The sequence below is a fragment of the Chroicocephalus ridibundus genome, chromosome 9 (assembly GCF_963924245.1).
Source record: "Chroicocephalus ridibundus chromosome 9, bChrRid1.1, whole genome shotgun sequence".
Lineage (NCBI taxonomy): Eukaryota > Metazoa > Chordata > Aves > Charadriiformes > Laridae > Chroicocephalus > Chroicocephalus ridibundus.
The window spans coordinates 26,216,430-26,244,217 of record NC_086292.1 but is presented as its reverse complement, the minus strand read 5'-3'; the positions used below and the strand labels follow the sequence as shown (position 1 = coordinate 26,244,217).

At 53.8% G+C, this 27,788-nt stretch overlaps 3 protein-coding genes across 5 annotated transcripts; 1 reads left to right on the top strand and 2 right to left on the bottom strand.

The window, feature by feature from the left end:
- Positions 1 to 88: 88 nt before the first annotated feature.
- On the bottom strand, positions 89 to 7,917 carry LOC134521179 (cytochrome c oxidase subunit 5A, mitochondrial). The gene is made up of 5 exons (XM_063347366.1): positions 7,818 to 7,917; positions 4,057 to 4,173; positions 2,835 to 2,956; positions 1,319 to 1,441; positions 89 to 251 (listed from the first exon to the last, which is right to left on the bottom strand). The coding sequence occupies exons 1-4, from the start codon at positions 7,894 to 7,896 to the stop codon at positions 1,328 to 1,330; spliced, it is 432 nt and encodes a 143-aa protein (XP_063203436.1). The 5' UTR covers positions 7,897 to 7,917; the 3' UTR covers positions 89 to 251; positions 1,319 to 1,327.
- A 35-nt stretch (positions 7,918 to 7,952) lies between these two features.
- RPP25 (ribonuclease P and MRP subunit p25) lies at positions 7,953 to 11,925 on the bottom strand. 3 transcript variants are annotated; one of them, XM_063347364.1, is made up of 2 exons: positions 10,939 to 11,919; positions 7,953 to 9,871 (listed from the first exon to the last, which is right to left on the bottom strand). In XM_063347364.1, exons 1-2 carry the CDS (start codon positions 11,521 to 11,523, stop codon positions 9,845 to 9,847), a joined length of 612 nt encoding a protein of 203 aa, XP_063203434.1. In that variant the 5' UTR covers positions 11,524 to 11,919; the 3' UTR covers positions 7,953 to 9,844. The 3 variants fall into 3 exon arrangements, with proteins under 3 accessions (XP_063203434.1, XP_063203432.1, XP_063203433.1); XM_063347362.1 differs by having other exon boundaries at positions 7,954 to 9,885; positions 10,939 to 11,925; XM_063347363.1 differs by lacking the exon at positions 7,953 to 9,871 and having other exon boundaries at positions 9,909 to 11,918.
- Positions 11,926 to 18,781: 6,856 nt separating this feature from the next.
- SCAMP5 (secretory carrier membrane protein 5) lies at positions 18,782 to 26,837 on the top strand. The gene is made up of 7 exons (XM_063346622.1): positions 18,782 to 18,937; positions 20,510 to 20,585; positions 20,901 to 21,029; positions 23,022 to 23,178; positions 23,882 to 23,983; positions 24,331 to 24,448; positions 24,571 to 26,837. The coding sequence occupies exons 2-7, from the start codon at positions 20,579 to 20,581 to the stop codon at positions 24,763 to 24,765; spliced, it is 708 nt and encodes a 235-aa protein (XP_063202692.1). The 5' UTR covers positions 18,782 to 18,937; positions 20,510 to 20,578; the 3' UTR covers positions 24,766 to 26,837.
- The last annotated feature ends 951 nt before the right edge of the window (positions 26,838 to 27,788 follow it).

Sequence of the window (27,788 nt, the reverse complement as noted above, 5' to 3'; positions counted from 1 at the left end):
ACACCTAATTTCTCACGTTTACACTTTGCTTCTTCCTCTTCCCCATAAAAGCAAACAGAAATAAGCAGACAAGGCCACCGCTACCGCATCAGTCAAACCAGTTTTTCCTTTATTAGGTCCAACTTCACATGGTGTACATTGTGACTCAATAAAGGAAGAAATTATTTCAAATAAGGTAATATTTTAACATCTGTGTCTCCAGGTGACTGTGTACAATTGGGGAGCATCAGCGAAACACTCCAGTAATGCACCTGGAACAGAAAAGAAGAGAAAACCCATTAAAGCAGCGGCCTGTTATCTCCACAAAGTTTCCATGGGGTCTAAAACGTGTTATTCTCATTGCTTGTTTTTCCACTCAAAAGCCCAATTTACCCACACGCAGCTTCCAAACGCAATTACCGCATCCCCAACTTCGCATCCCAGGGCAGGGACTCGAAGATCCAGAATTAAACACTATTTGCAGCCTGACACCCGATAGCTCTATTCTGAGCGTGCTATTAAAAAAAGGCTGGAATACGACACTGGCCACCTCCTGAAGGAACCAAGCGAGGAGCCTGCCTTTATGTAATTTCCATGAGGATTTTTATTTTAGTCGGGGATTATAGCCTGTTAGGTTTTGCCTATACTTAATGACAGATCCTCATTAACCAGAGAAGCTGGTGCTTAGTAACAGCACCTTCAGACCCTGCAGTTCACGCGAGAGCCTGGTATTTACCGTGTAGATCTAAGCCAGTACAGATGATTTGCATATTCTGTAAGCGAGGGGCCCTCCAAATTAGTGTTTAATTATAGAAAAAGATGATATTTTAAGCGGAAGGTGAAGAACCTTCAGTGTTGTTGGGTGACTACTGTCAGTGGGGCCCATTTTCTAGCATAAACTAGGAATTAGTGTCTCCCAGCTGGCTACACCGTGACAATAAAATGAAAGTTTGTGCATTTCCAGAGGAAATGACCCCGCCATTTGCTAAAAATGCTTCCGGGGGAGAAGCTAGTGAGGAGCAAAGGTTGCCAGGCTGCTGGAGAAGTGCTGCAATACCCGTTGTCTCGGCGACTGCTATCTCGAAATCTCTGGGAGGTCGAGTATGGCGGCCAACCACCCCATCCCTCCTCAATCAACCGCACTCTCCTTTTGTTAAGCCTTCCTTGAAAAGGGTTACTACCTTTTCTTGGAGACCTGTCATTAGAGTTATTTGGAGAACCACATTACAAGAACTTCACAGACCCACGAAGGCAAGGAAGAGGACTCTGCCTTTGCCAGGAGAGTTTTAGAGGAGCAGAGTCCCATGGCGAGAGCCTTGGAAGCATCGGTGTCCCTTACCGGTAAGATTTATGCTTTATCCAGGCCCAGTTCCTCTGGAGTGGAGATTCCCAGTTCACTCAAAGTTGGTCTAAGCTCCTGGATAACGTAAGGGTAGATTTCCTTGTGAGGTCCTGCCTTGTCCTGAATGAAAAGAAACAGTGTTGAAATAACACAGCAAGCTCCACCAGCCAGTTTTGTGACCAAGTGTTCTCAAAAATGGTCCACGGTCTGATCCACCTCATGGGGACAGGACCGGAGAGCGCAGCCCAGCTTCACCTGTGCGTCAAATAAACAAGACTGGCATACAGCTCTACTGGACAGTCCTCCCACTCAAGGGACCGTCGTGGCAAAGCACCCCAGAATAATGCTGAACTCCCCTTTGGGGGACGTGCAGATTATTCCTAACACTTGATGCCTTTCCCTCACTCAACATCAGGCTGATGTGACCCATAACGTGTGTGCTGCACCATGACAAACCCGAAGGCCAAGCCAAGCTCCTTGAATAAGGGATGCTTTGCAAACCAGCCCAAAGAGCGCCAGCATCTTAGGAAACGGAATGAAAATGGTATCTGATCACAGCAAAGCGGAAAAAATAAAAATCAGCTTTTGGGTGGACCCGAGAGAAAATTTAACTTGCTTGGAAATTAGGGGAAAAACACAACCCCCCTGAATAATGTTTAGGCAGGACTCCACGAAGACCGTAAATCTGTCCCCCGAGTTCTGATAAACTGAGTTGTGCCCTACATGGTGGGGGACTAGGGGCGAAAAAAAAATAAAAAATAAGGAAAACATATGAAGATTCTTCTGTTGGTCTTATGTCTCCAAAACCACGGAAAGAGTTTCAGTTCTAGAGAAGAATGCAGAAATAGCAAACTGAAAAGCAACTGATGGTGGAGTAGAGTTTAACGCAAGTGGATTTAAGAGCTGGCAGCAAAGACCTCCAAGCCAGCTCTCCTCAGCTGTGGCAAAAAAAAAAAAAAAAACCCAGTTGGAATAGCATAGCTGCTGGCTTCTACAGCTGAAATAGAAGAACTCCTGCCTCCATCCCCCTCCATTTTAACTCCCTGGTAAACAAAGGCTGGACTCGGGTTTCAAGGTGCTGGTTTATGTTGTTTTTCAAGCCTATGCAGCTTCCCAAGTTACTACTCCCAGCCAGCTCAGTACTGAGTCCTTTAAGAAGCCAGTAAGCTGCCTTTGCTTGAGATATTTCTAATAATGCTTACTTAAAAAAAAAAAAAAGAAAAGAAAGAAAAATCCTGAAAGACTTTACCACGAGAGTCAGCATCGGGACAGAAAAATATGAAAATAATAATGTTATATACTTCCACCAAGCTGTGCTGTTGAGTACTCTTACCTCAAAACAATTATTTCAAGCCATGGAGCACATGCTTGTAAAGCAGACATTGATTCTGGCAGCAGGAAATAGCGGTTTCCCTTTGCACCTCTAACAATAAGCCGAGAAGAAACTCTTCCACCGCGGGGCTCTCAGCAACACGAACGCAGCGGTTCCACCCCAGGCTGCCACCCCACTCACCTTTACAACTTCTAAGATGCGGACGGCACTGGCAAAGTCATTTAACCGTCGGCATGCCCTCAGAGCTGCATCGATGATTTTTGGTTCCGGAACCAGGTCATAACCCACAAGCGTGTTTATGCCTGCGAATATACGGAAACACCAAGAGGAACTTGGCGTCAGCTCATCACGTTATCAAAAGAAACCTTTTGAACCTATCCAAAGGAGCGTTATTTTGCTCCACCTTATGAAAGAATTAAGTATTACCACACCACCAGTCGCCATTAGAAGCCGATTACAGCTTTCACTGCTATTTTGGGGACACATATACACACACAGCGCCAAGGGTTTTCTTTTGCTCTTCTGCCTTTCTCTGTTGCTTACTACTGCAGATTTTAAGTGGATTTCATGAAATCCCAGTGGGCCATTTTCATCTGTGCTCCCAAAAGGAGTCAGTGTCTGTACCACGGCGCATCAGTTATGGAGTCACTAAGAAATCCAAATGACTTCATTCCTACAGGTGTAATGAAACCAGAACTTGAACCGCCGTCTGCTTCCTTCCTCTCCTTTCAGAGGGAAGAGCCCAACACCAAGTCTTCCATGTGATGCTGGAATGATCCCTCTGGCTGTTATGCAAACACATTTATAAGCTTTAATTGGGGTAGTTTAATAGGAGCTGGCAACTCCACAGCAAATAACAACTGAAGACAACCCTACAGTGAGTTATGGCCAAAGTATTAAATCAAAGTCCAAAGAAAAATGCGTGTGGTTATTCATTACGCAACAGATGAGCTCAAATACACCTTTCAAATAGACCAAATGTTCCTCTCCCTCCCATCCAGGTGGTAAAACGCGTACTCGGGGGCACTAAGATTTACTGAGCCTGGACTCCCACTGCCTTGTCCCCCCCACTCTCCCTCAATCTGCAAGCCACAGCTCCTTCCAACCCGCTCGGCTGGTTGGTGAGGTGCCATCGCCTGCTGGGACAGGCGCAGAGCTGAGCAAACAGCTGCACGCCAGCCACGGGCACACACACGGAGTGGCCAGCTGACTCAGAACAGATAAAGAAAGGCTCACATAGTGCCTTGCCCCCACTAGCTATTTACATTATTGCTCTCCTACACCAAACTCCCAGTTTTCACTCTTTCTGCTCTCCCACAGCAAAGTAAAAATAAGTTGTTATTTCTGGTCATGAAGCAGTTATATTTACTCCATGTCACTCCTCCCTTTTCATTCAACATACCTTTCCTGAGCTCCCAGGCATCAATATCTGGCTTGTTGAAATATGTCACCCAGCGAGCATCAAATTCTTCATCTGATTCTTGTGACCCATGAGAGTAGCAGCGGGCAGGCAGTACAGCTAAATGCAAAAAGAAAGGAAGAGGCTTTGAGCAAACATAAAATAAGTGTACTTTAGTCCTGATAAAGAGAAAAAAAAAGCCATAAAGTATGTATTTCACTCACTACAGGGAATCCAGATCAGTCCTCAGCCTGGATAAGGACTGGATGAATAAAACTTATTAAATACCTGTTGTTCGTTTTGTGGCAAAGTGTGTATCTTCTGTTTCGCATCAGAACTCTAAAGTGTTCCTTGATCCTTTGGTCAGAGCAGGATCAAGAGGGATGGGGGAAACGCCAAGAGAAAACCAATTCTGTATAACTGGTCCTTAAGAGAAGTTTTTCTGGGAGCCCTACTTCCACAAGAGAGAGGAACTTTCCCTCTTGCGAGAGCCAAGCAAGCCAGAGAAACGTAACGTACAGGTACTTCATCATCAGCCCCCTGAAGCAGCACAATCGTTCTGTTCCCCACACTCGACCCCCCTCAAAACCACAGGACTTGTCTGTGCCGTGAGTTCAGCTACATGAATCGGTTTTCCAGCGGCATTCTTTCCAGAAATAAAACCCTGTATCCTATCAGTTATATCGTTGTCCACTTCAGAGGAACACGCTGGTTTGTTCTGGAGTAACTTCCCACTGTAGACCACTCCTGAAATTGCTCCATAACCAGTTTTGTAATCCAGGAAATGCAGATTTCCCAACCAACAGACCAACTCAACAGCAACGAGCTGCAGGTCTTCGATTCCACCACGCGTTCAGAGCTGACGAGGGCTTGTTTTGAAGCGGTTGTAGGGATCCGCGCAAAACGACCTGAGCCCAATTATGAAGGCTCTGAAGAGCACAAGGAACCTATTAGAGGATATTGAAGAGTTGAAAGAGAAAACAGAATCGCTGCTGTCCCTGTGTCTGTCCAAGATAAAACTCCTGGATCTCACCGCTGTAACTGCATTAATATTTCGTAATTAATAAAACACAAAAGTGGATTGTTCGCCAATGGGCAAATAAGGTTGACGCGATTATAAACTCATTTCTTCCCTCAACACCACTCTAACACAAATTGCTTTGTTGCTGGGCTGTTTTTTAACCCAAAAGGTTGGAAGAGTTTTCCCAAAGGAACTAAAACTTAGGGTACAGCCACCTCCACAGCATCGGAGCCGTACTGGGTCCTCCCTGCAAAGCCGAGTACCCTGCAAGCTGCCTTACCAGCACAACACAGCCTGGCTACCGGCTGCTCCCTTTCCCTGCCGGTAATTCCACTCCGCTAATATTTGCGCAGAGGTCATACACCAGATATGACCTTGCCAGCCTGAAGCTCTGCTTCAGAGAAGGCTGATATGGCTAGTCATTTTTTCTTTCTTAACCTAGCATGAACCACTCATGCTGACCAACCATAAAGTTTTATTTAAAAGAAGGAACACCCCAAACCACGTACCTTGCATTCCGTACGCAAGATAAAAGACTAGGTTGAGTTTTTTGCATCACTCCCAGCTGTATTTTTCTAGTTTGAAGATCGCAGTGAGTAGCATACTGCGAGGCAGCACCTTAATTCTACATAACAGAATGAACGACCACAACATCAAGATATATCTTTATTCGCAATACGTGACGGCCCGATCAGAATGCAATCCAGATTTTTAACAAAACGTAAGGTGGTCCAACATTTCAGCTGCAATTCTGGTGTATGCAATGCTCCCCAAGCGACGAAAATATTGTCATTTGTTTTATCTACATAAATATCTACATATCCCATATCTAGGTAAGGGAAAAGTAAATGACAGGCCAAGCCAGAATTATAATGCTCTTTTGCCGTGCTGTAGGGACGCTCCCCATCCCTTCCCCAGCTCCAAAACTGATCTTTGACCCCAAGTTCTCTAATAAATCACATGCGCAGCTGAGTTCAGAGCAAGAGCAGTCCCCTGTGCCCAGGCAGGGAGTCAGAGGACACTGCTGAAAAACCCTCAGACATGCATTGTTTGGGGGAGAACAGTGTTTCCAAAACATAAAGCAAACCCTACAGAGAAACCGCAAATCTCAGTTTGAGAAAAGCCTGGCCTGAAGTTCTCAAATGCCACCTTTAAGTCAAAAAACTAAAGCCTATCCCCTGAGTGCTCAACAAAACCATTCCCTTTAGTCTTAAATAAAGGAATGACTTGGTTGGACTAAAAGGATCCCGAAGGCAAATAAAGAAAAACCACAGGAATTTGAACTCTGGATTCCCAGGAGGCATTTTTCAACCGCTGCTCTGTTTCTTTACCACCCTTTGTTTCCCATACTAACGCTGCCATCTCTCTACTGGACTGAAAGCCTATACTGGAGAGCGGACCCTGCGAGCCACCCTGGCAAAGCAGGAGCCAGACGGGTGCCTCGCGTTTCCGTGGGGTCCATCAAGGTCACTGTCACACGCACCGTGCCTGCGTGACAGTCGAACCACACCAAGCCACCCCTGGGGAGATTCCCAACTCTGGGAAGAAGAAACAAAAGGCACGTATGTTTGCAGAGGTGCGTTTTTTAAGAGAACGTAACAAGCTGCAAGAGCCTGAAAAGCTCACAAACGCGTGTTAAAAGCACACAAACGCGTGTTAAATCTTCCCCGATTGCTGGAACTTGTCAGGTTTTCCTGTTAACAAGCCCGGAAGAAAAACACGCATTAAGAGGAACGTTAGTTCACCAAAAAAGGCCGGACTGGCAAGGAGAAGCAAGGGCATTACATGTAGACCGTTTTAAAACATTACAGAATATAAATCTAAACCCAGAGGCTCAGGAGATGAACCGAAGGCATTACCTTTGCCAAAACACAAGGCCCTGAGGGCTGCGGGGAAGGCGCAGCAGGGTGGGAGGGTAACGCGGGCCCTCCGTAAGGCAGGACCTTGGAGGAGAAGAACATGGAGGCCGCTCGGTAGGGACAGCGCGGAAAAGCCAGGGCTGTGAGCAGCGGGATTCAGCAGGAGTGCAAAGGCACTGCGAGGAAAGGATTCTAATGCCTTTTAAATGTTTTTAAGGCTTATCCATGAAATCCCAGCGTGCAAACAGGGCAACCACCACTTTGCCTTTTTTTAAAAATGAAGCAATCCACCGCCCACCGCAACTGTTTTAATTCCCCAAGCGCTACAGGAGAAGCACACGCAGGACCCCAAGCATTTTAAACGTGACCACCGCCAGTTTAATTCGCTATTAATTGAGATGCACAGACACTGCATTGTGTGTGTTTTCAGCCTGGCACCCACACCGCGCTGCCGGTGGCTGCTCCTCTTCCCCTTCCTATTAATTGGGGTGTTAATAAAGGGGGGCAAGAGCCGGAGCGGGGCCGGGGGAAAGGCCCCGGGCGGGGGTGCCCGTCCGCGGAGATCACCGCTGACCTCCCTCAATGTCACCTTGGCGGCAGGCCGGGGAAAAGCGCCGCCGGCCCCCTCGCTGCAGGCCCCGGAAAGGCGCCCGGCTATCCCCGCGAGGTGGTGGGGCCGGTAACGACGGGGGGGACCGGGGTGTGTTACCGGGGGCGGCGGCGGGCAGGCCCGGCGGGGGCGGCGCGCACTAGGCCGCAATTGTGGCCTGCCCTCGAGTGACACCGGCGGGTCATTACAAGGACACGGCGCCCTCGGCCGAGCACCGGGGCCGAACCGAACCGGGGGTGGGGGTCGTAAGGCCGAATACAGGGCGGCCTCTCACCTGCGGGGCGACGGACGGCGGCGGCGCGGAGGCCGGAGACGGCGCAGCGGCGGAGGAGCGCGGCGGTGGCGGCCAGCATGGCGGCGGGGGGGATGGCAGCACCGGGGCGGGGGGGGGGGGAGCGGGCCGCTCAGCTCCGGGCACCGGGCGGCGGATGGGGAGGGAGGGAAGGGACGGCTGCGGCGGGGACAGACAGCGGGACGGCCGCGGGGGGCCGGGCTTAGCGCCTCGGCTGCCGGGCGGGGCTGGCCGCCATTTTGGGGCGGAGCCGGCCGCCATTTTGTGGCGAGGGCGGGGAAGGTGGCGTGCAGGTGGTGGCCTCCCCGCCGCATAAAAGGCCGGTAGCGGACGTGCTTTAGGGTTTTATCGCGGCTGCTCGGTTGTCTGCAAGTGGCCTCCTTAACCGGGCATGACCCCGGTACGGGCTTTGTGCCCTCGCTGTTTGGCACCACCTCTGGCGCGGGAAAACGGCCTGGCTTCTTCGCAGTGAGGGAGGGAACCATTGGACCCAGCCGGGTGGTGGCCGCGGTGTCCAGCAGCTCTGGGGCTTTCTGTAGCTCTGCCCCACTGCCAGCCCTGGCACACCCGTTGTGTCCTTGTCCCCAAACCTCAGACACTGCCCGTGGGGCGCTGCCCTCGGGAGGGGAGAGCTGACCCAGCCACGGGGATGCCGCCGGGCCCACAAAACGGGCCCCAAAACTGTTCTTGGTGCTGTCCCTCAGCAGCGCAGCATGAGAGCGTCACGATAATTTTGCTCGTCGTGTTCCCTCAGGACCCTGCGGAAGCAGATGTAATCACGCTGTTTTAAATGCTTTGTATTTTGGGTTACAGGCGGTTCTTTTAACCGTTTTCTCATGCGGGAAAGCCTTGGTCCACAGCCAGCAAAGCAAGGAGTGCAAAATTCCCCAGGCTCCTATGGCCTCTGAGATTGGAAATTGCCTGCGTATAAAACCAATTAAAAATCATTTTGCACGTTAACAAAAATAATAAGGAGAAATGACTGATGTTTTGTGTGTTTTTTTCTCCCTCTCCTTGCTGGCAGCTGTGTGAGACGGCAGGGCTGGTGAGGGGCTAGTAGTTCTCAGCTGTGCAGCTGTGAAAGACTTTGGGCTCCGATCAGAGCGCTTGCAGAGTTATTTATTAACGTGATTTTTAGGACATTTGGTTGCTCCCCTCACGTGCAGGGTGGAGGATTGGACCTGAACGGTGTCTGTGCTGGAGAGAGGAGGCTGGGAGGAGCCATCGCTGGGTGGGACGGAGCCCAAAGCTTTCTCAGCCCCAAACCCACAATATTATAAAATATTATAAAAGAAACAAACAAAAAAACAATTGGAAATTAACATTCAATCTGCAGCAGGACAGATAAGCAGGAGGCTCTGGCCTGGAGGAGCAGCTGCCTGCTGAGGGGGATAACAACATCCTTGCCGAACAAAGCCCTATGCTTCCTCCTCCTCCTTGCTCCCCTCATCTCCTCTCATTCCTGCTTTTCCATTCATTTCATTTCCCCACCTGGAAGAAGCAGGGATTTGGCTCCAAAGTGCTTTCCTGCAGCAAGGGCTCCGCAGCCAAGCCCAGGACCCCCAAAACCTCCCCGTCCTGTGCCGGGCACCGCATCCAGCCACAACAGCTGCCCGAGCATCCGCACACCGTTCCTGGTGTCGCACACGCTCCCGGGAGCACTTCTTCCTTCACGCTCAACCCGAGGTTTCCTCTCAGTCTCAGGCACTGGATTTTATAAAATAATTAATTTAATTGGAAGGTACAGCAGCAAGGACGGCCTGGGCTGGGTGCCTCCAAAGAGAGGGACCCCCAGCAAAGGAATCCCTGGCCAATTTTACTCTTGTGATCCACACACCCCCGCCCCTCACGCCCCTTTTAGTCCAATGGTGATTTTTGGTCTGCGGTCTTCTCATTGGCTTCTTTTTCTGTGTCCAGGTCTTATCGTGTTGATCTGCGGTTTCGGCCCAGGGTATCTCAGCCTCCGTATCTTCTGGTTTACCCTCCTTGGGTGCCTGTGCTCGCTGGCATTACACGGACAGCTGAAGAGTCCCGGACTTGGGGAAAAACGCTACCAAAACGTCAGAGTGATATCAAACCGCTTTCCCATACTAAAAGACTAAACGCAGCTGCTAGGAAAATTACTAAGAAAAATAACGATAGTTACCTAAAAGCTTCAGCAAATCCAGCTACTCCTGCTAAGTAAAGCTAAGCAAACAGCATAAATCCCACCGTATTATAACCCTAAGTAACTTATTCTAATTAAAACTTACTTATTTACGCTAAACGACTAATATCCCTCAACAATGACAACCCTCCCACCGCCCCCAGCTCCCAACATTGGGGCTTTCCCCCCCAGCTCCAGACCCTTCCAAACCCTCCGGGAGAGCCGAGACCAGAATATCTGCTGCAGGAAAAGGAAGGAGGAGGAAGGTTGTTGTATTTTTGTATTTTCTCCTGCCGTCCCGCCGACAGCATGGGGGGGGGAGCGACCCGTCTGCTCGTTTGTGTGCTTGATTCAGGATGAATCACGGTGCCGAGCCTGGCGTTAATAAACCCCACCGCTCCTTGCCGTGTGTAATTGCAGTGGGTTTGATAATGAAGGTGTTAATTGGCATAAAAGCGTTTCTCCTGATAGCTGAGATGTAGCGGTGGGGAGCAACGGTGTGCAGCCACCTTCCCTGGTCTATGGGGGGTCACTGCAGACATGGGGCTGGTGGTGGCATCACCCCTGGGTGGCCAAATGCAGGGTCAGGGGCTCCCCCAAACACGTCCCCCCCTCTGCTTAGGTCCATAACCCAAAGCTGGCAAGTTTAACCCTTTAATCTGGTGACAAGGTCCCCCCCCAGCAGCAAGCCCCTCATGCACAGGGGTCATCTGGAGTGGTGGCAGCATGTTGGGGGGAGCCTGCAGCATGTTCGTGACCCCGCAGCAAGCCCAGCACTGCCTTTATCCACAGCAAAGCAGCTAAAAAAACCCCGGAATTTCTCCAGCATACCATCTCCTGCCTATATAGAGGGCTTTTTCCTGCATATGTACCCAGCAGGAGGTGGTGGGGTCAGTGGCGGCCATCCGGCTGGCAGTCGGTGGTCCCCGAGCCCCTCGGGCTGTCGGATACCTGTACCTGCAACTTCTTGGTCAGCAGCTCCTCGCCGGGAGGTGGCAGGGGCCGCTTCAACCCCTTGGTGGAGGAGCTGGATGTGTCTTCTCCTGCATTGCCAAGCTGCGGCCCCAGCCCGTGCTGGGGCTCTGGGGGCTGGTAGCCTGTCTGGTTGGGGTCCAGGGGGTCTCGGGAGAGGAGGATGCAGATGGAGGGGACGTTCTTGTGGACGGTCAGGTTCTGTGCCGGGCCACCGGGCAGCGGGTCCTGGTTCTCCCAGACCTCCAGCAAGGTTTTGTAGCGTACCTTGGTGACCTGGTGAAGACCTCCCAGCTTCCGCTTCATGATCTCCACACAGGTGATGGTCTTGGTGACCGCCCTGCCACAACCGCTGAAGATGATCTGCCGGCTTCCCTTCAGCTCCATCTGGGCCATGGCGAAGTTCATCAGGTTCCTGATCTTGCTGCCCTCCTTCACTTTCATCTCCACCACGTCCGGGGGCAGGTCGGGGAAGGGCAAGGGGCTTTCCTCCTCCGAGGTCCTCACCTTTCGGAAGTTCTCCATCCTGGACTGGGCAACGGGCTTGGCTCCCCCTCCTTCAGCAGCCATCCTTCGCCCCTTCCCAATGGATCTGCTGGGGCTCCTAGCCCCCCGGGACCATGGCAGGGCTGGCTCAGCTGCCCTCCAGGGCTGAGTTTAACCCCGTCCCCCGGGAACACCAGCCCCTTCCCCTCTCCTCACCCGGGGCTGTCTGCGGAGGAGCCGGCAGCGGGCTCGGTGGCTGTGCCAGAGGCTGTCCCCCAGGGGGGATGGGGCTGGAGGATCCCCTGGGTGCCCCTGATTGCTCCCAGCGGGGACAACAGCCGGCTCTGTCTCTCGGTGATGCTGGGGCTCCTCCGCTCCCACTGCAGCACTCGCTTCTGCTGCTCTTCTCTTCATTCTGGACTTCGGCAGCCCCCAGAGCTGTTCTGTGTAATTAGCAGATCCTCCCCCTCTCCCTCCCCTCCTCCTCCTCCTCCTCCTCCTCCCCCCCTCGCTCAGCCTCCCATCCCAGCACCCAGCTCCTGCCTTCATCCCCGGGGAAGGCAAAGGGGAGGGCAGGGAGCCCGGGTCCCCAGCCGGGAGCGGGCAGGGAAGGGAAGGGGAAGGTGGAAGGCAGAGGGAGAAGCTCATTCTTGCCTTAGTGATGCTCTCGGAGTCCTGCCCCTTAAAGAGAACCTGGTCCCTTCTCCCGGCGCTTGCTCTGCTCAAGGACACCGAGTGCTCAGTGCAAGTGTCAGCAGAGCGCAGGCAGCCAGCCCTCCTGCATCCCTGCCTCCTCTCCCCAGCAGCATCCCTAGAGAGATGAGGAATGGCGGCCCCGCTGCACCCAGGGATGGCATGGAGGTGCCATCCGCCTGAGCTCAACCCTTATTAGCCATCAGAGAAGTTACTGGGACCCGCAGGCAGTAGAAATCCTGGCCGATGGCATGGTGGCCGTGCCCATCTGCCTGCCGGGGGCATGCACTGAGCGTGCCAGGGCTCTGCTCCCCCCCCAATACCCCGCAACTTCAGCCCTGGCTCTGCCTGCAGGAAAACCTCTCTGTCCCCAAAGCCCCAAGTAGCAGATGTCGCAGCAGAGCCAGTTTTCACGGGTGATTTCTCTCCTTCCTCCTCCTCCTTCCCCATCCCTCCCTCTCCCCAGACCCCAGCCCGTGCTCATCTCCACATCCCCAACGCGGAGCTGCCCGCCGTGGGGTCACCATCGTATTTACCAGCAATACACCCCAGGAGATACTTATTACAGGCCAGAAAATCTCCTCTCTCTGCCCCCAATCTCTTCCCCCGGGGCAGAGGCGATGTCCCTGCCCCAGGCTGGCCCTCTGCCTGCCCCTGTCACCTGCCTGTCCCCAGCCTCCCGCCCCGCTGGCAGGGGGATCATTGTACAGTGGAAAGACATGCCGAGTATTGACTTGCAGTCAAATCTTATCAGCCTCTGGAGGCCCCTGGATTATTTTCACTCTAAGCAGGGCTTGAAAAAATACATAAATAAATCAACGGATTTGGTGCCGGCAGACGTGAAGGCAGGATGGGGCTGTACCCTCCCGTGTGGGCTGAACCCCTGCGTCCCTGTGGCCCCCGAAGCGGCTTTCTGGGGGTACCGTTGCCCTAAATGGGGGGGCAGGTATGGGGCACCCCCTGAGCTGACCACCAGACTGGGGTCCGGTGGGGTCTGCGGGTGCAGGGAGAAGGATGGTGATCGTGCCTCACCCACATGGGATGGGACGCAAGCAGTGCCCCGCTGTGCTGGAAAACCCAAGGAGATGGAGAGCGTCTTTTCCTGGTGCAGGTGACACCCCACGAGGCCCCTTTGGTGCGGAGAGGGAAACTGAGGCAGGGCAACGCACACCCTGGTACTGGATTCAGGCTTTGAGCATCCCCCCGGTCCCGCCTGGCGCTCTGTGGTAGTGAGCATGCCTCGTCGCTGTGCTGCCACCATGAATCCCTCGCTCCTGCTGGACAAAACAACACCATTTTCCCCCCTTTCCACTCGATGGCTGCATGTGGCATCATCCTTGCAGAAGGCTCTCAGCTCCATCCTCAGGCAGGCAGGGATGGATTAAGCCTCTCGGGGAAATGACCGCCTTCAAAAGATGCTAAAACCCTAGGAAAATAATCACGAGGGGTTTTAGCAACCATTCGCAGAGTGTGTACAGTCAAGGGAGGTGAGAAATCCCTCTGAGTGGTTACTCAGGTGCGCAAACAGTTGCTGGCGCCACAGCAGGGTGACATGGCCACGGAGGGCTGGCAATGTCCCTGTCAGTGCCCAGCCTGCCGTTGGATGAATCCCCGGCGCTGGGTGAACCATCCAGCCCTATTTTCTTGGCCCGGGACCAGCTCCTGCCTCCCGTGTCCCATTTTTCGTGGTGTGGGGGAGCCTTCCTTGCCTATCAGATGCTGGAAGCAGCAGGAGCTTCTCCCCCCATCCCCACCCCCCACCTCAATTGCTGCTTAATAAACTACTTATTGCAGCCTCCGAAATGGAGGCAGACGAGGTGCAATCACAGCCAAGCCTCTCCACGTCCCTCAAAGGGCGCACACCCCTCGAGGCAAAGGCTGCAGCGAGGAGAGGGGGGCATTAATGACAGGGTCTCGCTTTTCCTCTGCAGCGCTTAAAATGTAAATGAAATTCGTTATTAGCAACTCCACTGCTAATTACCATCTGAAGCCATTCATTAGCCTGTCAGCTTATTTGTTGGAGGACAGCAGAGTGGATCAGTTATTCCAGGCTAAAGGAATAGCTGAATTGAGCTCAGCCATGGTGAACAGAGGAGCTGGAGAGGGAGGAGAGCAAGGATGGGGGGGGACAAAGGCACAGATAGTCCCAGCCATGGGGGGACTGGGGAAAAAAAAAACCCACTGGGAAAGAAGATGGGGAGTCATTTAAAACGGGGAAGAGACAGATGGTAAAGGCAGTAATGGAGAAAAAAAATAGGAATAAAGCAATTACGCCCTGCATATTGTCTGGCTGTCCTCCCTGAGCATCCACTCTGGTCACACTGGGGCCCAGGGACTGTTTTTTTCCCCTCTCTTTCCCCATTACAGTTTCTCTCTGAGCATCCCGTGCCCCGGCACCACAGGCTGCCAGCACCCCACAGGGCTGGGGGTCCCATCCCTTGGTGGGGACCCTCTTTCCAGGCCCCGACCCCACAGGAGGTGTGAGCTTGGAAGGGCCATTTGGCAGAGGAGCTGAGAGAGGACGAACCACTGGCAGCGGCAAGGCTGGAGAGGGCTGCAGGGGACAGCGTGGAGCCAGAGCTGACCGGCCCCTGCCAAGGCTGAGCGGAAAAAACCCCAGAAACACATTGCTAACAGAGAGCAGGGCAGCTGGAGAGGAACAGTAACCCGAGCTCCTGTCCTCCACCTGCCCTCTCTATATTTTCTTTCATCCAAGGTGGCCCTGCGTTGGGAGCGGCTCGGAAAGTCGAAGCATCCAATACAAGGAAATTCTCAGTGCCACCGTCCATCTCTGCGTCACATCGGCCCGGCTCAGGTCTCAGGTGCTCATCACATTGCACCCAGCAGCAGGCTGGTACCCGGGCTGACTGCAGCCCCAGGGGGACCACAGATGGACCCCCTGCCCTGATCCTCACCAGGGTCTGGGACCTGCTGCTTCCTGGGACCAGCTCCCAGAGGATGCAGCCCAAGGCTCCCAGGGGTGCTGGGGCTGTTTCCAGATGCCAGAGAAATCCAAGGATCATCCTAGGGTGGTGCCAGCTCTCAGAGGATGCAACACCAGGCTCCCAGGGCCATTTTGCAATGCCAGATGAACCCTAGGAGCACCCTAGGGTAGCACCAGCTCCCCAATAACTGAGCCAGCAAGAGAAATTCCTTATTATGAATGAGGAGGAACTTCTTTCCTTTGAGGGTGGCAGAGCCCTGGCACAGGCTGCCCAGAGAGGTGGTGGAGTCTCTGTCTCTGGAGACATTCCAAACCCGCCTGGATGCGTTCCTGTGTAACCTACTCTGGGTGACCCTGCTCTGGCAGGGGGGTTGGACTGGGTGATCTCCAGAGGTCCCTTCCAACCCTGCAATTCTGTGATCCCTACCATAAACAGAAAACAGCAGAGCTCAAAATAATCCTCATTTTGAGGGGGCAGGCAGTAAAAGAAAACAGAAAGAAGAAAAAAAAAAACAACAAACAAACATGCAAAGCTACAGCACAATAGGGAGGGACACTAGAAGGGCCCTAAGGGCATTTATAAACCCTAATGGTCCTGAGCAGCCCCACCTGGGACCCCCACCCACACCCTGCCTGTGCCCCAGGAGCTCCATTTAAGCTCAGCCCAAGGGTTTTACCCTTCATCTAAGCTATGTTGTGTCTGCTCCCTGCAGCTCTGTACCAGTGGATTTGACCAAGCCTTAGACCTGTCCTTTAGAGGGACATCATGGCTTGGTTCTGAACCTGTTGGCTTGGTAGTTGAGCTGGATTCTTGGTTGAACCTGACTATCCTGCCCTTTTCAGGTAGTGTGGGATGGGCCCTGGGTAGCAAAGCTTTTATCCTGACTGTGTGTTGTCCCCTTGGCTCTCCAGACACCCCGCCATGAGCAAGGGGAGCACGTGTCTGCATGGAAGTAAGAGAATATTGGCAAGGAGGACTGTAAACACACTCGAATGACTTGCACGTGGGGTGCGGGCAAACACATCTATCACGCTAATTGTTGTTTAGTCTTATGCACTCAACAAATCAAACAGCTGCGCTCAGAGAATGTGATGGACTCAGGGGCAATTTACTGAACACGCCTGAGATTTCTGCCCTGCTCTTGAAGAAGATCAAAGCACATTGAAAAACTGTACCCACTTCAACCCCTGAAATACAGGTGAGAACAGCAAGCCTGAGCTCTCTTGTAACAAGGACTCTCTCCCTCTGCGGTGCCTGTCCCCCCTGCTTGCACGCCTCTGCCCAGGTGCTGCTTTGGAGATTCAGTGAGGTATTGAGATTAAATTGGTTCTATGCGTTCCATCCATGGGTTTGTGGTTGTTCCTGTGTCCTGCCCGTGTCAGCTCGCACACATCCGTTTGTTTTCTGAATATCTCTTCTCGTAAAGCCTACAGGCAGATGGAAACGTGGTGGCGCTGAGGGCAAGCAGCAGCTCCGCTGGTGGCCATCCCCAAAGTCTCAATGAGATGGGAAGGTGCTGGGGGACCTGGGGCAGGCAAAGAAGCAGGTAGGGAGCAAACCCAGATGAGAGAAAGCTCAAGAGACAAGAAATAAGGGATGTAAAGCTGTTCCCGTGGTCCTGTGCCCAAGGTGGGGATCTGGCAGCTGGTGAAATTGGGACTGAGCTGCCAAGAAATCCTCCACAGGGAGCGGGGCTGGGTCAGTGGCCGGCCCCAAATTGCCGGGGTGCTCAGTGCTAGCAGGGATGGCCGCAGGGTGCGGGCAGAGCCAGCGCAGCACTCCAGGTCTTGGAGCACCCCCATGAGGTGTCTCACGTGTGAGCGAGAGTGGGGATCCACAACCACGTGCCCTTCTCCTCTTGCTGCTGGTGGTCCTGCCCTTGCTCTCCTGCTGCCGCACATGGGATGGAGCTGGATGTACAGGGGTCCCACTCTCTGCAGGGCACAGCAGTTCAGGATCTGAGGCCCGGAAGGTGCTTGGAGTGGACAGCTGGGTCTTCAGGTATGGGGTCATCTGTGGGATGCTGATTTTCCTGCTCCCCTTCATTTTACCATCTGTGAAACAGGTGTTTTCCCTGTTTCTGCCGCGTTTCCTTCCCGGCATACCCGCAGAGCAATGCTGTTCATCTGCCAGGGGTGGCTGGTGACCAGGGCTTGCTGGTGTAAAGAAAGATTTAGTTGCTTCCCTGCCCTGCTCTTCACACCTTCCCGTGATGGGACGTTGTCCTCGCTGACCCTCCGTGCCCAGTAAAGCATGCTGGTGTGCTTCAGGTTGGACACCAGGAAGGGAGGACAATTTCGTTGTTAAATAAAGCCAGTTTCATGACACGGCACCAATATACAAGCACCGAGGGAGGTCCAAGGAGTCCACATAGCGCTCTTTGCAATGACACTGAGGATAAGAGACACTGCCTACGGAGTCCTCCTCCCTGCGTTGCTTGGAGTCCTCAAGCTGATTTGAGTTTTATGTCCCCTTTCAGAGCTCTTTGTCCCTGTCCCAGCCTGCCTGTGAGTCAGTCCAGTCCCTTCCCCTGCCCTTTGCCTCACAACCGGCGTGCTGTTGGTGAGTGCAATCAGCACAGCCTCTGCCTTCCCTGCAAACCGTGAATTACTGCAAGGAGCAGACCACAGTGGGAACCCAGGCAGGGTGATGGGGACAGTGGCTTCCGACCTGCTGGGACAGCAGGAAACTTCCTACTCTCAGAAAAAGTAACATAGGATTTTTTTGCATTACCTGCTGCTGCTGCTGCTCCCTAGTCCTTGAATAAAAGATGAATAAGGTCACTTAAAAAGTCGTAATAGTCCCCAAACCCTGTGTAGATCTGTGAGGACAATGTGACAGCTGTGACACAGGGGTGAGAGCAGGGCAGTGTGGGCAGGTGCTGGCCCTGCGGCACCCTGGCATGAAGCGTAGCAGGCTGTGGGGTCCCCTAAATTTTGTCCTGCTGGTGGGACCTGCAGACTCCCCAGAGCCTCCTGGGCACAGGCAGCCTGCGCAGACCCAGGCCGGCCTGCCTGCCTTCTTGGCCAGGATCTGCCCCATAGAGCATCTTCCTGTACCATAGAGGGTCTTCTCTGCCCCACAGAGGGTATCCCCTGTCCCATGGAGGATCTCCCTGCCCTATAGAGGGTCCCTCCTGGCCCATAGAGGGTCTCCCTGCCCTATAGAGGGTCTCCCTGCCCCATAGAGCATCTCCCTGCCCTATAGAGGGTCTCCCTGCCCCATAGAGCATCTCCCTGCCCTATAGAGGGTCTCTCCTGGCCCATAGAGCATCTCCCTGCCCTATAGAGGGTCTTTCCTGGCCCATAGAGGGTCTCCTTTACCTCATAGAGCATCTCCCTGCCCTATAGAGGGTCCCTCCTGGCCTATAGAGGGTCTCTCCTGCCCCATAAAGCATCTCCCTGCCCTATAGAGGGTCTCTCCTGGCCTATAGAGCATCTCCCTGGCCTATAGAGGGCCTCTCCCGGACAATAGAGGGTCTTCCTCCTATCCACATGGAGGTTACCATACCCATGCCCAAGGTGGGGTTTGCTCTGCCCCAGCTAGGGATTCCTGCACCCCTGCCTCATAGAGCCCCCCCCACCCCCTAGAGCCCCCCGACCCCATCGTGGCCCCGCCCCCTCCCGCCGGCCCCGCCCCTCCCCGCCGGCGGCAGCAGGACCCTGGACAGCGGCGGCGGCGGCTGCTGCTCTCGCGAGATCTCGGGGCTGTCCCCTTTAGTCGGCCCGGCGGCAGCGGCACCCGTAGTCTCGCGAGACTTTGGCCCGCTGCGGCAGGAGGCAGCGCCAAGCGGGCGCGCGGCCGCCGCCACCCGCCGCGGGACGGGACCGGGACGGGTCACGCGACGCCACGCCACGCCGGTGAGTCCCGGGGCCGTGGGAGAGGAGGGGGGATGCTCCCCCCGAGGGTGGGCGACAGCCCTTTGCACAGCCCCCCCATCCCTCTGCACCCTGCTCTGGGGGGGGGTGCGCGGCGTGGGGGCGCCTACGGGGCCGCCCGCCCCCGCGTGGGTGCTGTCGCCGGGGACTGAGGCGGGGCAAGGCGCCGTCCTCCCCTAGCCGGGCCGCTGAGGGGAGGTCCCCTCCCGGCTTGGTGGTGGGGGGGTGCGATGGAATGGGGGGGGGGGGCGATGGGATGGGGGGGTGCGTCGGGTACGCGGCCCTTCGGCCGTGGAGACCTACCCCACCCCCCACCTCACCCCCCGGGGCTGGCACCCCCGGCACACGGTGTGATCGCCGGAGGGTCACGTTGCAAAAGCCTATCCCCCCCAGTTTGCAACACCCCCCATCAGCTTTGCTAAAAACACCCAAATTTTCCAAAAGCACCTGGTTTTTGCAGCGCCGGGGCAGGCGTCGGGGCGGAGGGCATGCTTGGCCCTGTGTTACACGTGCTGGGAGGGGGACACGACACCCCCGGTGCATCGCCGTTGGCTTCCGTCATGGCAGGGAGACGTCAGCTCGTATTTATAGCGATGGAGTTGGCCGTGGGCTGCTGTCGGATGCCAGGAGACGGGTTTGCTTTGCCTGGCCGGTGTTTTTGGCACTGGGTGGTTGTTGTAGGGGCTGCCCCTGGCGGACACCCCCCAGAAACCCTCCCTTGTCCTCTGAAACACTGACCACCAGCACCCTGAGTCAGGAGAAATGTGTTGGCTGCTGCCATTCCTCTGCCTGAGACAGCAAGACCTGCTGTCAGGTGGAGATATGCAGAGCAGCTGCCCTCACGCTTCATTTTTGCTTTAATTTTGATGAATTTTTATGGGTGGGATGAGGCTGAGCCTGGCGTGGTCTGGGACCATCCTGTGATGCTGAGCTCCCACCTGCAAGATGCCCCACAAGGTGTCAAAATGAGTAATCGTTAAGCCAGCACTCAAGTGACTCATTAGTAACGATCGCCACTGATTTATTTTCTTTTTTCCAGCTGATATTTTCAGCTGATTTCCCCGTTCCCTTTTGGCCTGATTTCTAGCTCATGCTCGCAGAGGATGTGCAGGGAGCTGCGATGCCAGTCCCTGTGCTGGAGGAGAGGCTCTTTGTAGAAAGAAAAATAAAAAAAAAAATAAATTGTTTTTTGGGCCAGGTAACAAACTTGAGGATTTCAGAGCCCAGCCCCTCTCCCGGGGCTGCATGTAGGTCAGTCGGGGGTGGGAGGTTAAGCCTGCGCCCTGCCCCACATCACTGGATCTTCTCTTAATCTTCCGCCTTAACCAGTGCATAAGCCCCGGGCCAGAGGAGCTGGGATTTATCCTGCCTCCAGCCAGGTGTGGGCGGTAAACCGGGACGTGCGAATACCGTAGAGGAAAGTGTCGGCACAAATAAAGTGACCTGCCCTGTTAGGGTGCTGCCCTCGAGCTGTTCTGGAGTGGTGGGAAGGTGAAAGCTCTTTGGGGAAGGACCTGACCACTTCACATCTCTTTTTCTCTCATTTTCTTCCAGCTTTGATAAAGCTCCCAGGTTTTTTTCTCTGCTTTTCCTGTGGAACAGAGAGGCTGAGCCCGTGCAGGCATGGCAGGTACTGGGGGGGGCCGTGTCTCTGGCTGGGCTGCCACTTGCCTTTGGAGCCCATTTGGGGCTTTACTGGCCATAACGTCACCTCGTTAGTCCCCAGTGGTGTGGCGTGTGTCCATGCTGGCAGGATCCACGTGGTCAGTGAGAGCTAAATTCGTCTCCATGCGTGTGGGTGGGCTGCTGGTGGCTGTAAGAGGAAATCCTTAATTTCTGCGGGAAACTCATCAATTCTCGGGGCCGAACGAGAATAATTAGGAAGCCTCTTGATTTGCATTCAGCTCCGTGCAGTCCCTAATGCTGGTGAAACTTTTTCTTGCAGAAAAAGCAAACAACTTCCCTCCCCTGCCCAAGTTCATCCCCTTGAAACCATGTTTCTACCAGGACTTCGATGCGGAGATCCCGCCGCAGCACCGGACCATGGCCAAGCGGCTTTACTACCTCTGGATGTGTGAGTCCCTGGGCGGGGAAAGGCTTGGGTGGGTTTACCTTTGCCTCACCGAAGGCTGCTCCTCTGGAAGTCACCAGCTGAAAGTGCAGAGGGAGATCGGGGGAAGTCCTTCTGCCCCTCCAGGCCTTGGTGTCTCCTCCAAAACCCCTTGGGGATGGGATGAGGGCTGCAGCATCTCATGGGCTTCAGCCCTTCCAAGCCTCCTAGGTGGATGTGTGCAGCTGGCTGAGGGCCATCAGTGGTGACCTTGATGTTCCGCTGTGAGGAGGAGATGGCTCAGCACCCACATTTCCTTCTGCCGAAGGATTTACTCCCCTCTCTGTCTCGCTCGGCTGCTGGCCTTGCCCTACCGGAGAGCTGCCAAGCCTCTGCTGGCTTTCTTGGCCAGCCAGGCTGGGGAAGCTCTGCCATCCCGAGCTCCTTGTGAGCCCTTCGGTGGCTGAGGCTGAGGTGCCGCTTGGACTGGGTTCCTGCTCCCCAAAACAGAGGAGCCCAGGGCTTCTCACCCAAAGCTGGGTCTTGCCTGTTCCTCTTGCATGCCTCTGTATGCCATGCTGTGCTAACAGAGCTTCTAAACGTCTTCTAACTCTTAAAACTCACATGGGTCTCTCTCTTCCTTAACAACCCCGGGTGGGGAGAAGAACTGGAGGGGTAGGTTGCACCCTGGGAATGCGTGTGTGCAGCTCAGGGCGAGCTGGCACCATCGTTTTTTATTTCTTTTTAGAAGAACTTAGTTCCTTAATCAGGCGTTTTCCCTGAACTTTGGATGCATATCAGTGCCCAGGAAGTGCCCTGAGCCTGGGGACACGTTATGAGGAGCTGAGCTGGCACCACAGAGGTCGGGGCGGTTCTGCTTTCGGCATGGTGCCAGGCTGGCACCCCCGGGGCAGTACCTTGCTCTGGCTTGCGGGGACCGCATCCCATGGGGAAGGTGACCCTGGGATAACTTCCCCTGTCACGTCGGGAGGTTTAGTGTAGCTTTTCTGTGAAGGGGGAGGAAAAAACCGTTGTGCTTCCCTAAGGAAGCTGTCTTGAGGGTGTTAAATCCCCCTCCCCATCTCAATCTGGCTGTTCTTGCTCTGCTTAATTTAACAGAGCTCGGTTCTTGCTCCAGCCTCTCCCACAGCGCCAGCTCCCCGAAGCCAATCGCCTGCCTGCTGGTTTCTGTCTCCGGAGCTCCTCTCTGGATTGTTTTCTCCCCAACTCCCCCGCAAACACCCAGCCAGACACAAGCGCAGAGAGGCTGAAAGGTCCCCTCAGTGTCCTTGGGGGCTTTAGGGAGCAGCGAGCGCCCGCTCAGCCTGGCCAACTGAGCTCCCTTTCTTGCCAGCTGCAGCTCTCTTGCGGGCGACAGTGGGAGGGTTTTAATTCTCGTTGGGAATAATGAATCATTCTCAAAAATTGGAGGCGTCAGAATGCAGATGAGCCTTCTCTGCTTTGTCCTGTGTCTGCTAAGCCAGGCTTCGTAGTAATAGCCCTTGTGTCACGTAACCCTGAGCAGGGGTGGGAGAAGCAAACATGCCACCCCAGTGTGAACTAGTGAGGCGGGGACAGGAGTTGAGGACTCGGCTCAAGGGGGCGTTAGCTCGGGGAACTCTTCCACAAGCCTCTTCGGTGAAGCTGTGGCTGGAGGTGAGGGGAAAAAGCTTCACTTCGATTCCTCCAGTTTCCTTCCGTTGATGAAAACGTGCCCCGGGTTGATGGCAGCGGGACAGTACGGCTCTTTCCCATCCTCAGAGCCCCACGAGCCCTGGACCTGCTTAAGTCATTACAAGTCCGAGCGATATATGTAATATTTTTTTTTTTTCCTGCTGAGACTCGTCCAGCTTAGTTTAAGTGAAGTTAAGGGAAATCCGGCTAGGGTAACACACTGCTGGCCCAACCCACCGGTGGCCAGCCCCACGTGGGCATCCCTGGGGTCGGGGTCTCTCGTGTCCTTGCGTACGCGCTACTCTGCTCCTTCTGTGTGTGTGTGTGTGTGTATGTTTGCAGTGAACAGCATCACCTTGGCGGTGAATCTCGTTGGCTGCCTCGCATGGCTGATTGGAGGCGGCGGAGCTGTTAATTTTGGACTGGCAATTCTCTGGCTCATTCTCTTTACGCCCTGCTCCTATGTCTGCTGGTTTAGACCTATTTACAAAGCTTTCAAGTAAGTGGTCACACCCCAGCCTGGCTTCTCGTGGTCTTTTTTTTTTGTTGTTGTTTTCCTTCCTAAACGGTTAGCGCTTAGCTTGGGACGTTGCCTGGGTATTTGGGGGAATTTCTGCTCTTCCTGTCCAGCCCTTTAGCTTTACTTCCTGACCTCCAAAGCAAGGGTGTTTGGGATTTCCCGAGGGCCAAACCCCCAAACATGTGATATAAAGACACCCTCTGCACAGTGTCAGGATGCAGCTGCAGTGCCAGCTTTCCCTCCCTTCCATCCATCCTTGAGGCTTCTTTTGTATTTTTCCATGAGCCCTTGAGGCGCTTATATCACTTACCTGTGCCGCTGAGGTCAATCCCCAGTGCGGTATCCCCAGATCTAGAAAACTGGGGGTGTATTTCTCCCCCGCGCAGGAAGGCTGAGCCCTACGGAGAGCTGTGTCCAAACACGGATGCCCTCTCAGAGCTGGCTGAGTCGGGGGAAGGGTCTGATGCCCCATGGCTTTCCCAGGTGCTCCTTCATTCACCAGCTTCAGCCTCTGGCAGTTTTTTTTTTCCCCTTGCCTATAGTTTTGCTCTGCTTCTCACCACCCTCTCGCTAATCCACAGCTGCTTCTGTGACCCTGAAAGGGTTTAAGGTGCGGGATCCCTTCCCTTGCGGTGCAGCAGGGATGGAGGCGTAGGGAGTGACCCCAAGCCTTCTCTTGCAGGACAGACAGTTCCTTCAGCTTCATGGCCTTCTTCTTCACCTTCATGGCCCAGCTGGTGATCAGCATTATCCAGGCGGTGGGAATCCCTGGCTGGGGCGTCTGGTAAGGAAGATGGTGTTCCCGTATTGCGTGCAAGGACGGTTGCCGCTGAACAGGTGGTTTAACATCCTCAGTGCTTCAGCAGCTTCTCTTTTTGGGGAAGAGAGAATTTCTCTTCTCTGGAGATATTCCAAACCCACCTGGATGCGTTCCTGTCCAGTCTGCTCTAGGTGAACCTGCTTTGGCAGGGGGGTTGGACTAGATGGTCTCCAAAGGTCCCTTCTAACCCCTATAATTCTGTGATTCTGTGAAGATGGTTTGAGGAGCTGGGAGGGTTGTGGGGGAGGGATGAGCAGAGCCTGGCGGGAAAGCCCCAGGCTGCTGAACGCTTGTTTTCATCTCCTTTGCAGCGGCTGGATTGCAGCAATTTCCTTCTTCGGGACCAATGTGGGGTCCGCTGTGGTGATGCTGATCCCCACCGTCCTGTTCACGGGGATGGCGGTCTTCTCCTTCATTGCTCTCACTATGGTAGGGGAGGAGAAAGCGGGGGGCTGCATTGCTTCAGGGAGCCCTTGCTGCTACCCTGGGGTCTCAGAGCAAGCTGCAGCCGCTCAGTGCCTCAGGACTTTTCACTTTTCAACCTGCTCCAGGTGCATAAGTTCTACCGGGGGAGTGGAGGGAGCTTCAGCAAAGCCCAGGAGGAGTGGACCACGGGGGCCTGGAAGAACCCCCATGTGCAGCAGGCAGCACAGAACGCGGCCATGGGGGCGGCGCAGGGGGCCATGATGCAGCACGAGACGCAGTACTCGGCCACCCCCAACTACACCTACTCCAACGAGATGTGAGCAGCAGGACTCTGTCCTCGGGCGAAAGAGCTGGGGGGGGAAAGGGAGGAGGAGGAGAAGAAAAGCTGAGCCGAGTTTCTGCAGCTATTTCGGAGAGTCGGAGTGTACCATAATGGTTCTTCTTTTCCTGTTCTTTGTAACAAGATAATTTTGGATTTCTTTTTATTTCCCCCCCTGCCCCCGTTATCGTCTTGAGCTCTTCTTTTCTCTTTTATTTTCTGTTTTGAAGAGGCCATGAGTTGACCTGCAGGGCTCTTGTTGTGCGTGGTAGTAAGTGTAGGTTCACATTGTCTTCTTTTTTCCCTGTGAAATAGTGTATGGTGGTGGTTTTTTAATTACTGTGGTGATAGGTGTATGTTAGAACTACATCAGCCAAAAGCGCCGTGTCCCCCCCTCCACCTCACCTCCCCTCAAAGGGAAAGATAAAAACAGCAACCAGCACCCACCTCCCCTCCTGGAAAAAGCGCTGAACCACAGGTTTCTGACGCGTGTGAGTTTTCTCTTTCAGTTGGTAGAGTCCAGCCACTCGCCACCGTCTCAGCAAGGGCAAGCAATCCTGGGAATTCTCCCTTTTCTTTTGCTTTTTTACTAGCAGGTGGCTGACTGATTTAGCATTTAAAAAAAAAAGAAAAAAAGAAAAGGGGGGGGAAAAAAGGGAAAAAGAAAAAAAAAAGAAATCCTAAATCTTGCTGTTGATACGCTGGAAGCCAAGAGATTCTTAATCTACACCCTGGCTCAGGATCTACAATTTTTCTCGGTGTGGTGTTGTACATGAGTAGTTCACATTTCGATGTGGCAGACCAGTATTCGTGCGCAAGCGCGGGCAGGAGCCCCGGCGCGCTGTGTGTGTGTTTGCGTGTGTGTTGGGGAGCAAGGACAGGTTTTCCCTGCGGGATACAAGCGTCCTGTTCCAGATTCTGCATCCCGAGTCTGTTTTTTAAAGGCTTCCGTTTCGAAAAGCAGCTATAAAACTGGCAGAGTGTTTCTCAGAGGACCTATTCTTGGGCAAGGCTCTGGGTCAAACCTTGCCACCCCGTATGCAAGCACATACAACCAGTTCTCACTGACCATGGAAAGAGCGAGACCAAGATTTGTCCCCGTTAGCTTTTTGAGGCACACGCTAACTTAAGGCTCTTTAGGAAACCTCCAGGCTGGTGGGAAGGATTCCCGCTTGCTTGCGCTTCTAAACAGCGTGGTGAAGCGTGGCTGTGTATTTTCCCAGTGCAGAAATCCCTGCTCCTGTCAGCCCCAAATCCCTCCCTAGTTAGGGAGGGGTCAGGCTTTAAATAATGATCTTGCACCTTAGCGGGAGGCAGCTGAACTCTTGGGGTCTGTCAGCTGGGGACGGTGACTGGCAGACCCTGGAAAAGATCGGTTCATAAATGGGGAGCTGATGAATGCTGCAGGGCAGGAGTAAGGAAAGCTCCTTCTCAGAGATGCTTTTCTGACTCTAAATGCACTTTAAATAAGCCAAATTTTTCTCCAAGGCCTAGAAAAAGCAGCCCAGAGTCCAGTCTGGCTCCTTGGCTCAAATATCTCCTGCCCGCTGCAGGCAAAGAGCTCAGCGTGCCACCGCTCGTGCCACAGCTAGCCAGAGCTGTGCGTGTTCCCAACCCCTCACCCCTGTCCCCTCTCCCTCTCTACTTGTCTGTGACTCCTACCCGCGAGAATCACCCCAAAGAGGAACTTCTCTTTTTCAGCAAAGCCCCCCAAGAATAGTTTCCTTTTTAAGGGTATCACTTCAGTCATTCTGCAGTAGGCAGTCGTCTCTTGACAAGACTAAAATGCAGCTAATGATAAAATGCCTGTCTGTGTGTGCGTGTGTGTATATATATGTATAAAATGTAAGGAGAAAAGTAATCATTTGCTGAGCCTATTATGTACTTAATCAGGTTTAAATATTGTGCAATTCATTTATAGCTAGCCTAAAACTGACTATGCCAAATCACGTGCTCTGTCATCCATGTCTGAGAAACAATGAATTAAGTGACTTCACCTTTTGCATTTCCAATAAGATGCATAAATAATAACTGTAACGAGCTACAACTAACAGACATTGCTTCAGCATCTAACCCTCCTCTCCGGTGTGTCTCCTGAATGGGCAAGTGCGAGTGCTGACTGCTGAAACCTGCCCCTCCAGCTTCAGCCTTCCTGACCTGCCAGCGCGAGCCGGGCAGGATACCATAGCTGCGCTTGTTTTGAATCTGTGACCGCTTTAGGTTGTGACCGAGGCATGGTGCTGCTGAAGCCCACGGGGCGGGAGAGCGGATGCTTGGATGTTTCTAGCACACGCCTGGGGTTTTACTGAGGTCTCCCCATTGCTTTCCACGTCTCGCAGCTGGTGACACAGAGCCCTCTTGCCTTTCTTGCTGCTGATTTGCAGCTGCCAATGTTAAGAGGGACGCCCAGAGCGGCCACTTTTAATCTATAGCTGGGAAGCACACACCACATGCTGCCCCAGATCTGCCGTGCTCCTGCATCAGACAATAAACAACCGGTCCTCTAACCCACTTTCTGCCTGCCAGCTCTCTGCGGCTGCCCTGAATCCTGTAGGAAAGGTTTCACTCACGGTCTATAATGCCCTGCTGGGCTCATCCATCACTGGGAGCTGCCCACCACCTCTTGTGGGGATGCAGGAGTAGCCAATGCCCCTGCACCCATCAGACACCCCTTTTCTCTACCCTCTTCCCCTACACAGGCTTTTTCCCTAGCAGCAAGTTTTCTGTTGCCTTCTGACACCTCTAAAACCTTGCCTGAGCTAGGATCCTCCCTTAAACAGTTTTCTCAGCACAAGGAGGACACGGACCTGTTGGAGGCCATGAAGATGTTCCGAGGGCTGGACCCCCTCCACTGTGAGGACAGGCTGAGAGAGTTGGGGGGGTTCAGCCTGGGGAAGAGAAGGCTCCGGGGAGATCTTCCAGTCCTTAAAGGGGCTCCAGGAAAGTTGGGGAGGGACTCTGGATCAGGGAGGGGAGCCATGGGACAAGGGGGGACAGTTGTAAACTGAAGGAGGGGAGATTTAG